General features: G+C 39.4%; 2 protein-coding genes across 2 annotated transcripts; one reads left to right on the top strand and one right to left on the bottom strand.

Moving 5' to 3' along the window:
* Positions 1-40: 40 nt before the first annotated feature.
* Positions 41-5,084, bottom strand: LOC128526574 (MOB-like protein phocein). Its single transcript, XM_053498571.1, has 8 exons — positions 5,006-5,084; positions 3,240-3,302; positions 2,886-2,986; positions 2,696-2,738; positions 2,444-2,530; positions 2,017-2,096; positions 1,772-1,883; positions 41-877 (listed from the first exon to the last, which is right to left on the bottom strand). The coding sequence occupies exons 1-8, from the start codon at positions 5,063-5,065 to the stop codon at positions 746-748; spliced, it is 678 nt and encodes a 225-aa protein (XP_053354546.1). The 5' UTR covers positions 5,066-5,084; the 3' UTR covers positions 41-745.
* A 2,123-nt stretch (positions 5,085-7,207) lies between these two features.
* On the top strand, positions 7,208-10,746 carry LOC128526573 (gamma-crystallin M2-like). Its single transcript, XM_053498570.1, is given in 3 exon segments — positions 7,208-7,375; positions 7,692-7,934; positions 10,271-10,746. Coding segments are annotated over 3 exon segments (687 nt in total). The 3' UTR covers positions 10,547-10,746.

The raw sequence follows: 10,746 nt of genomic DNA, 5'->3' as shown, positions 1-10,746 counted from the left end.
AGCCTAAGAAATTGTCTCACAAATATCTTCAACACACAAATGATGGCTCTGTACACTTGTTTATTGATTACTTATTCACATACTAATGTAAATGATACAGATTTATAGAAACCCTAATGTAACAAAACAAAAAGCCAGGATGGTCCGAGTTGTGAATATCTTAGTACATTAGCAATAACTTAGGCGAGAGTAAAGAAAACATAAGCGGAGTAAAGCAAGCGGTCAGTTAAAACATTTGGCGCTAAAGGGTTATTTAGGTTGTGTGGTAACCATGGTTACCATTCAATTAAAAAAAAGAAAGGAAAAAAAAGAATTTATGACACAAACACCCTGGTAGTGTTGCCGTAACTCGACTGATGGCAGCTGAGTGTGTGTGCGGCGCGTGTTTATCAGCCAGCTGATTTCTGAGAAGCTCCTGTAAGAAGAACCTCATGAGAAGCAACTGCAAAAGTTTGGCCGTTATAAAATCTCTTGGAGTTTTTTGTTTATGAGATGAACACAGATGCGAAACAGTGTGTTATACTGGAGACGAGGCTGTGCATTTATGCCAACAAGGTGTACTTTATGTTAGCGATGAGACGTGTTATCGGAAGACCTCACTCAAAGAATCCTAACACTGCCGATGAGAAACGAAGGTGGCTAGCCGCGTTATGCAAAAATGAGATCCTGTCAAAGGGCATCCACTAGCATCAAGTCACAAAAAATTTTGATTTTTTTCATGGACTTGTACTGTGCACGCGTGTCATTAGGCATCGCTCTCGGCAGAGGCCGCATTCTGCACCTCTTCCTCCAGGATGGGCACGATGAGGTTGTCCTTCGACATCAGGTTATATTTCATTACAAATCGAGTAAACCGGTGACACAGGAACGTCTCTTCCTGGATAGGCAGACATAAAAGAGAAGAAAATGAATTGAGATCCATTTGAAAGTCTATGGGTCTGTGATCTAATCAGTACCAGGCAGAACCCACAATCGATTCCACTCAGTATTTCATCAATACTATGCAGCTTCTGTTTGACTCCGACACATTACAAATTCATTGCAGATTCTGTCACTGTACTTTTCACACACATACTGTACACACAACTTAAACCAAACCATGAGGAAATTTAATTCCAGTGTTCACTAGATATATGGAAAATCTACACAGTCCAGGATTGATGTCGCTTTTACACCCTTTAATCTAATCGGAGAGAAAATGATATTTGATTTCTCATTGTGAGAAGACCATTAAGCCCATTTTTATAGATGTTTACTTGAATGTCTTTCCTCTTTTTTTCAGTTAATAAGACTTCTTTCTAAAAATAACCACTTATAATAGTAAGCAGAATTTGTCTGACAACTGAATAAGACAGTTTCAATGTTAAAATAAGTACAATTAACTTTAAAATCATCTGTTTATTGTTTTAACCCATCAACCAAAAAACACTGGTAACTCACAAGTGCTAGATTTAATACAAAAAGAAAAAATATTTGTAATATTATAGGCATTTTTTTAGGATCTAAGCTATATAATATATATATATTTTTTTTGTAAAAACTTGTATGTAAATAGATGTGCATTATGTTAACTTATTTTCCATACAAATGACAACAATAAAAAAAAAACTTCTCAAAATATAATAATAAAACAAAAAAACAGAACCGTGACTTTAGTGTACCATTACACCATACTGATTTATTCTGGTATCTCAATTTAGATTTTTTTTTTAACATGTTATCCCAGGACAGTGATATGTCTTGGGTAAAAGCGTTCAACTGTGTGGCTCACCTCGTACTTGTCGAATATCTGGCGGTGGTGAAAGTAAGCGTGGGAGAATATCCTGTAGATGCGGCGGCACACCGAACCAAGCTTCGCCACCGACGACTCCTTTATGCTCACCCTGAAACATCGTTTTTGTTGAGGTCATAAAACTGTTACCTTCCGGGTAGAAACTAATAACTGTAAGAAGTGCAGACAAGCGTGACAGAGTCAATAAATACTATTAAGTATTAAACTGATGCTTTAACGCTCACCGGCTGGGAAAATACTTGTTGCTGTTGAGGAGACAGGCGGCTCCGTCCAGCGTGTGTCTTGTGTAGTCGATCGCAGGACACTGCGGACATAAACACAAGACACGGTCTCACACACACTCTCCAGAAGCAACAATGCTTATTTACTGTAGGCTCGTAAATGAGCATTGTGTGTGTCTGTGTGTGTGTGTGTGTGCGTAAAATGCAATTACTTTTGTGCCTCCTAATTAGAGCTGATTGGGGTGTTAAAGAAGAAGGTGTTGCCAGATATTTGTGTTGTGAACATTATTATTACAGTGGAAACACAAGAGTCTCAGGGAGACTTACTGAACTCTTGTACAGCGACCTCGTCCTGATAAACAACACCTTGTTTATTAATTTAAGTATCTGACAAGTAACGCATTAGAAAAAGACATTTTGCACACGTTACCTCTTTAGGGGTTTTATGTGCAGCACACAGGAAGATCCACTGCTCTGTAGCCGTCATCTGTGTACACGTGTCAGGGTGGCATTCTCCCTGAAGGGGACGAGACACACACAAGACAGAAGATTTACAGATATTTTTTTCTAATACAGCACCACTGGGCAAATTCCATGCGATTACATGTCAGATTTTTTATCATATAAACTGTAATTTGAATGATGTTTAAAGAACACAGAAGTGTGTGTGTGTTATTCTCACCTGTAATTTAACAGCAAGGCCGTTTAGTTCCAGACAAAACTGCCTAAAAGGAATAAAGCCAGACAGACACAGTTTAGGTCCTGTTCTTACAACACACAGTAAAAGTGGACAGAAAGTCAGCACTTAACATTATTAATCTCACAGAGCGAGAGAGAAAGAGAGAGAGAGAGAGAGAGAGAGAGCAGCATACCTGAGGTGCTCGTATTTCCACACGCCCTCGTCCTGGCCCTCGGGGGGCTCCAGGATCTTGTCGATGTTGGCGCAGTCGGAGCGAATGTTCTGCTGGATGTACTGTAGGAGAGAGAGAGACAGAGAGAGAGAGAGTGAGATACATTTTGGAGATTTCAATGTTGTTTATTAACCACAAAAAAAATAAAACAATCTCCATCGCTGTATTTCCCAGGCAAAGATCTTGACCAATCGCTGTGAATAATGGTTTAAAACTGTACGAACGAGAGACGTGTGAGTGATTAGATGACAAATGGAGACTGATCTCCAGTCCGAGTGAGATCTCTGGCTGGAAGGTTTAAAGCTGAATGCTCACCTGCTGCACTGCCAGAGTGCTGTCCATCTCCTCGAAGGACTCATCGGGCCAGCTGTAGAAATCCTGGCGGAAAATTCACATCACAGAGTTACTTATAATAATATTCATAATCATGCTACAGCAGTAGAATACCGATAACAATTTCTTCGAGCCAAGATCTCAATTTCATGTTTGTGTTATGATTCAGATCTCTTTCTCTCTCTCATATATATACACACATTCATTGCATGTCTAGAAAAATATAACTAATTAAAAAATTTCCACATTTTTAGTAAATACATTAAAATGTGGACAGTGTGAACCTTCATGGTCTTGTAGATTTCCTTTGTATTTGCACTCTGCTGTTGCTCCGTCATACCAGGCTCTCAGTTCGGGTATTTTTACACGCCCTCACCTTGGACTGCTGCAGATATGTTTGTATGGCAGATAACGACCTGTGTTTTATCTTATAGAGGCGCTTTTTATTTTCGCCACGGTTTCAGAACATATGAGACAAACTAATTTTAAACTTCCCACAGGAAGAATAAACATGTATTGATCTGTCCATTTGTCTTGGAAGGTTTAGTTTTCAAAGTCTACTTTCTTTTTTTTTTTAAGTAAGCCATGCTGTCATGCTTTCGTTTCCATTTTTTGGTAAACTTGAACGCTCTGTTGAGTGACGCATAAAGCCACGACCACCTTGAGGGAAAAAACACTACATTACTGGTATATTAATCATGCTCATTTATCAGAAAAGGATCAGTGTCTGGAGAGAAGTGTCACTTGGTCTGCTATTTAGGGACACCTGCTGTGTACAGTCTGCCTGTAAGAAGGCACATCCTGCCAAACATCGAGATTCGAACCCTCGAGCCTGGAGGTGCTTGGCCACAGTGCTAACTAACCACTACGCCTCAGTGTCGCACTAATCGTCCAACAATGACAAAAGAAATGTCACTGAATAATCAGGGGTTATACAACTTTTTATATACATGTTTTTATTATGTTGGCCTTCCCCTGATTGTTCAGTTTATGTTCCCAGCTGTTATTGTGCCTGACCTTATATGGACTCTAATGCACCGATTAAGGCTTTTCTAATACTTTTATAACTCTGAGGGTTTTTTTGGTGTAATTTAATTTAGGAAAAGATTTTTAAAGCCGTCGTAATGTTTTATAGAAAAGTCTTTCATCATACAAATTTTATTTGTTTTCAAGTGTTGAATTAAAGTTTATATATACTTAAGTTTTAGAGAATAAACTGCCAATCAGAACATAACAGTGTTATTTTACACATTTTAAAGCTCTTGTCAGCTAAACACACTCACTAGTCAGCTATAAGCCCTGTATCTCCCTAACATACATTATTATATTTTCCCCCCAAACATTCTAACCACTTTGTGAGTACTAGTTAAACAACGTAAACCTGTTAAACTAAACGATCTAACCCTGCTCAGGTCACAGCTGACTGCTGTCTCCACAAATAGCTAGCTGTCTAGACGCTGAAAATTCACCCCACCTGTTTTCACAAACAAACCCCGCCTCCTTTTACCTCGGATTGGTTCAAATCTCACAAATCGCCTTCTGATTGGACCAGCGCCGGAGCTCGGAATACGGGTGCAGAAAAGAAAAAAAAATAACTACTAGGGTCGGCTGCTTGGAAGAAGCTAGTTGGGTGACTCAGCGAGCTGCCTCGTCGGTAAATCTGCTTTTTTCGATCTCTAAATGCAAACTTATTTTATTATCGCGTCTGTCTTTACATATAAAAGCGTTTCTGATTCACACCGCAATACCTTCGCCTTGGTTCCTGGACGGTTCCTTCTCAGGACTGCTGTACCCTCCGCCATGACCATCTCGGCAACGCCCCGGAAGTGACGCGTTCGCGCGTACTTCCGCGTTCCACTACGATAACGTCCATTTCCGGTTGCTTTGAGCTCTTGATGTTCCTATAATTTGTTGATTTAGGTGCAATCTTAGTAGCCACAATATCTAAATTTGTTAGAAAACTGTAAGAAAAATCATCATATATGTTAAAGGATAAGCTATAACATTTTACACAAATAATAAAATCATGCAATTTATTAATTAAAATTACATAATTAACACAAATTTTTGTAGGGATACAATTAATCAAAATAAAGGTTAAATGGAATAATAACTAGATCAAGAGAATTTAAAAATGTACTAAGAACATGTCCGAATCCGTATACTAGAGGTGTTCAAATCAAACTGGGACTCGTTATGAAATTTCTTGTGAATGAAGCCAATCGACCAATTCACATTTACAGAAGATTTCAAGTACCATATGGTGATGAGTCTCTTAACCACACTAAAGCATTCAAAAAGTGCAAAGGTTTTAAAGAAGTCCATGAATGATGATCCCAGACGAGTTGAGCATTCAACAAGTGGAACACCTGATCTTTGAAAATCCTTAAAAAGATAATTTGTCACCAACTTGCAAAAGACACACATCTGTCTGTGTGGGAACTGTACACACAGTCATTCACCAACACACCATGCACATTACAGGAACTCACTGGGAGTTATTGCAACATCCCGCATACAGTCCTGACCTCGCTCCAAGCCATTTCCACATGTTTTGGCTATTAAAGGAGTTCCTGGGAGGCCAGTGATTTAGGCATGAATCTGATTATTTTTCAGGCATACTGAGAAAATTTTTACCTTGATGGTATACAAGCACTGGTAAAACACTGGGATAAATGCATTCGTGTAGCAGGGGATTATACAATATAGAGGAATAAAAGGGAGTTTTTGCTCTCATAACTGTGTTCTGTTATTCTGCACAGTTAATCTAATAATTAAATCTCGGGTTGACTTGAATAACCCTTGTATATGCATTAATATCCATATACTGTAAGTAAAAAATGAAGTGTGCACTTGACATCACAAGTATGTTTGATGTCATAAAATGCAGTGTTATTTGAGAACATCTGCATAATTGGAATTAGACACTGATTAGATATATAAAGGTATTCCATTAGTTTAAAAAAATTACTATAAATGTTCCCCAGTTTAATTGAATTTGTATGACCCTTTTAAAAGCTTTACAGTAATTTTAGTATTCTGATTTTACAGGAAAGATTAACATTTGGAGATGACATGTCTGGAGGGTAAATGATAACTGGGATGGGAGGATGAACCAATACATTTGGGCAGACGCTTTTATCCAGAGCGACTAACATTTTTATCTTACTACACATCTGAGGATTAAGGGCCCAACAGTGGTAACTTGGGGGTTGTGGGGTTTGAACCTGTGATCTTTCGAAGCGTAGTCCAATGCCTTAACCACTGAGCCACCCCTGGCCCAATGCACTATGTATGTGTCTAAATGTTTCTAGACACCAATTTGTCTCTTCCTCAAAACATTGCCACAGAATTGAAAACGCACAACTAAATAGAATGTCTTTGTATGCTATGGCTTTACAATTTGCCTTCACTGGAACTAAGAGGACCAAGCCTGTTCCAGCATGACATGACAGGACATGGTGTGTTAAGAACTCAAGTGTCCAAATAGAGCTTTGACCTTTGGACCAGAGCTTTGGAACCCCCTACTGAGACCCCAGACCTTCTGGTGCAACATCAGACAGAGAATAAAGTCAGACTGATGAAAGAAAAGCCTTTTATAGTTGCAATAACATCACCGAGGTGTAGTTTTAATAAATAAAGCGTAAGTGTAAGTGAGGGTAATTCAGATAAAAGAAAAAAAAACTTTGATACATGTTTAAAGGAAATGCTTTATCTTGTTTTATTCCTTATGTAATTAAAATAATATTAGTCAGTCATTCTTTTATAAGTCTGTTTAGATTTTTATATGAAAAGAAGAGTTGTGTAACACATACACTTACTCGGGCCCATAGTTGAGCAATAATGAGGATAAAAGCCGGTTTGATAGACTCTGACAATAAAAAGGGGGAGTGAGCGAGCAATGTGCAGCTGTTTGCCATTTGGGTTGATGATTCAGGACTTTTTTCTCTATGGCCTGGATCAGAATCTTGGCAGTGTCTCAACAGTGCTAAATCCAACATAACAAAAAAACTGTTGATCCTACAAACCCATGGCTGAGGTTTATAAAACGGCCGAGGCCGACCAAGCTTCAGTTATCACCCGAGGAAGGACTACACCCCACAAACAGGATGAGTAAGGTGGGAAAACAAGAGACAGAACAGCTGTAAACATCTGGATTGTGATAGCTTAGAAATATTCAAGGCTGAAATATATATTTTTTTCAAAACGTTATTGTGTAAATGGAGAACGAGCATCACATTAAACTCTCTCTCTTGGCTGTTTAGTACTTTTAGAAAACTTAACTCTGATTCCTTTTGGACTTTGGATCCAACAAACTTAAACAAAAAAACATAACAGAAATATGAATTGAAATTTCTATATTGAATTCTCTAATGATTCTGTATTGTGTGCTCACGAAATTAACAACCACTTGCTTTTTTTTTCTCATTGCAGATCATATTTTACGAGGATAAGAACTTTCAGGGCCGCTCGTATGAGTGTGAGATCGATTCCCCAGACACGCAGTCTCACTTCGCCCGCTGCAACTCCATCCGAGTGGAAAACGGATGCTGGGTTCTGTATGAGAAGCCCAACTACACGGGATACCAGTATGTACTGACCCGTGGAGAATATCCCGAATACCAACGCTGGATGGGCTACAACGACTCAGTTCGTTCTTGCAGGACCTTCTCTTATGTAAGTGTGTGTGTGTGCGGGTGTATACTGTGGTTTTCTATGGACAAAAATATTAGCAAGATGCATTAGACTGTTTTATGGATCTTAACCTGTATTTTTGCAGTATGCCATTGCACATCACTGGGCTGGTAAACCTAAAGCTGCACCTTTTGTACTGTTTTCAGTTTCCCTTGGCAGAGTGAACCAGGCAGTGAAGGTTTAAAACTTATTAAATGTAAATAATCACACTGCTGTACCTTAAAGGAAATTTACTCTGTAGTCTCTTTGCTAAAAGAAAGAAATCCTTGACAATATAGTCTGGTGTAATGTTTATTTCCAAGATCATAGGTGTCATTTATACTGTGTGTTAGTTGGCAGGCAGTTCAGCATAACAGTTGATGTTAATTGATGGTAATATGGAGTCGAGGTAGTTATTGAAAACTCAGGTAGACTTGTATGAAGTTTCAATCCTGAACTAGACCAGACACGAGATGCATCCCAAAGAGACACATGGGGCATCCGTGTGACGAGATCTCCAACCAGAAGCAGGGCACCAGGATGGGTCAGACAGGTCCGGAGGGCAGAGAGAGTCTGGATCACTGGCAGCTCAGGGACGACATGTGTAGCTCGACAGAGAGAGGGAAGGAGAGAAACGGGGAGAGAGGGAAGAGAAAGAGCAGGAGAGAGTGCAGAAGAGGAGAGATAACAGTTAGGTCTTGTCACAGTCATATAATGTATAATGTAAATGTATATTTACTGTACAGTGCAAGCAGAGACTCTGGCAGGACTAACTATGACAGCATAACTAAAAGGGGAGGGGCCAGAAGGAAATGACAGACATGAGGGCTCCCTGAGATATAAAGCAACCAATCACCTCACCGTCAGCAAACCTGAGTGATCAATGAGAGTGGGGAGGACAGCATCTAAACATACCAGTTCACCATAATACTCTACGTCCATGAGTCCCCGAGATCTGCTTCTTTACCTAAGGCAAATCTATTTATAAAAATGCTTGATTAAATAAATAGGTTTTTAGCCTGGACTTAAACACTGAGACTGTGTCTGAGTCCCGAACACTAATTGGAAGACTATTTCATAACTTTGGGGCTTTGTAAGAAAAAGCTCTGCCCCCAGCTGTATTTTTATAATACGCGGTACTGACAAGCAGCCTGCATCCTTTGATCAAAGTAGGCGTGGCGGATCGTAAGACACTAGCAGTTCGCTCAGGTACTGCGGCGCGAGACCATTTAATGCTTTATATGTCAAAAGTGGTATTTTAAAATTAATGGGAAATTTCACAGGGAGCCAATGAAGTGAAAATAAGAAACTGTAGGTGTGATGTGCTTGTATCTTCTGGTTCTAGTGAGGACTCTCACTGCTGCATTCTGGACTAACTGAAGCTTGTTTATGCACCTAGTTGAACAACCAGACAGTAAGGCGTTACAATAGTCCAACCTAGAGGTGATAAAAGCATGAACTAGTTTTTCTGTATCATTTAGCGACAATAAATATTATCTTGTCAATATTTCTAAGGTGAAAGAATGCTATCCTGGTGATATTATCTACATGAGCTTCAAATGAAAGGCTGGAATCTATAATCACACCGAGGTCTTTTACTGTTGCACTTAATGGAACAGAAAGGCCGTCTAAAGTTACAGAGTGATCTAGAATCTTACTTCTAGCTATATGCGGTCCTATGACTAGAACTTCTGTCTTATCTGGATTAAGCAGCATCAGGTTTTGCTGAGACATATAATTGTGTGTCGTCAGCATAAAAGTGAAAACTAATACCATGCTTACGGAATATGTTGCCCAGAGGAAGCATGTAAAGGGAAAAAAGCAGTGAGCCTAAAACTGAACCCTGTGGAACACCACTGGAGAACATGCAGAATAATCACCATTTAAGTCTACATACTGATACTGATCGGTCAAATAGGATCTGAGCCAGGAGAGGGCTGTACCCTTAATTCCTACTACATTTTCTAATCTGTGAATAAGAATACTATAATCAATGGTGTCAAAAGCTGCACTGAGGTTGAGTAATACAAGCATAGTCACACAACCTTAAACAGAGGCCAATAGGAGGTAATTTACTACTTTAATGAGTGCTGTCTCTGTGCTGTGATGGGGCATAAATCCTGAATGATACAGTATTGATAGCCGCTACTATATTTTCCAGAATCTTAGAGATAAAGAGGTTTTTAAAATATTTAAATAAAAAACCCAAAACACTATCAGTTATGTTCTAAAGAATGGGACATGTTACTGTATGAAATTAATTATTTACACTAATGCAAAAGTCAATAGTAACACATTAAAATTCCCTGTTTTTTGTTTTTTTTGCATTTCTTCCCCAGAACCGTGGAGGGCAGTACCGCATGCGCATCTACGAGCGTCCTGACTTCCAAGGCCGGATGATGGAGTTCAGCGATGACTGCGAGTCCGTGCAAGAGCGGTTCCGCCACAGTGACATCTACTCCTGCAACGTGATGGACGGCTACTGGACCCTGTACGAGCATCCTAGCTATAGGGGGCGCCAATACTTTATGCGTCCCGGCGAGTACAGAAAGTTCAGCGACTGGGGTGCGGTGTGCGCCACCACCGGCTCCTTCCGCAGGATAACCGAGTTCTAAAAGACGATGGTCTTTCTGTCCATGTAATAAACTTCCCAGTTAAATAAAAGAGTCAAAATAAAGTAACGCAACGTGTTCAGAGAGTTTGATCAATTCTGTGCTTTTTACAGTTTCAAGATAAGTACAAGCACAATTGAGTCTGATTTCCATAAGTCCCAAGATATTTCAATCGAAACTGAAATCTTCTGGTTCTATGAGGA

This window comes from Clarias gariepinus, chromosome 6 (genome assembly GCF_024256425.1).
Source record: "Clarias gariepinus isolate MV-2021 ecotype Netherlands chromosome 6, CGAR_prim_01v2, whole genome shotgun sequence".
In the NCBI taxonomy this organism is placed as follows: Eukaryota; Metazoa; Chordata; class Actinopteri; order Siluriformes; family Clariidae; genus Clarias; species Clarias gariepinus.
This window is presented reverse-complemented; position numbering and strand designations above follow the sequence as displayed.

Excerpts from the sequence above, each read along its gene's own strand:
- LOC128526574 (XM_053498571.1), bottom strand. The coding sequence starts at position 5,065 with ATGGTCATGGCGGAGGGTACAGCAGTCCTGAGAAGGAACCGTCCAGGA. Across the intron at positions 2,097-2,443 it reads CACATAAAACCCCTAAAGAG|TGTCCTGCGATCGACTACAC; the intron begins GTAACGTGTGCA and ends TTATGTCCGCAG. Across the intron at positions 1,884-2,016 it reads AACAAGTATTTTCCCAGCCG|GGTGAGCATAAAGGAGTCGT; the intron begins GTGAGCGTTAAA and ends ACGATGTTTCAG.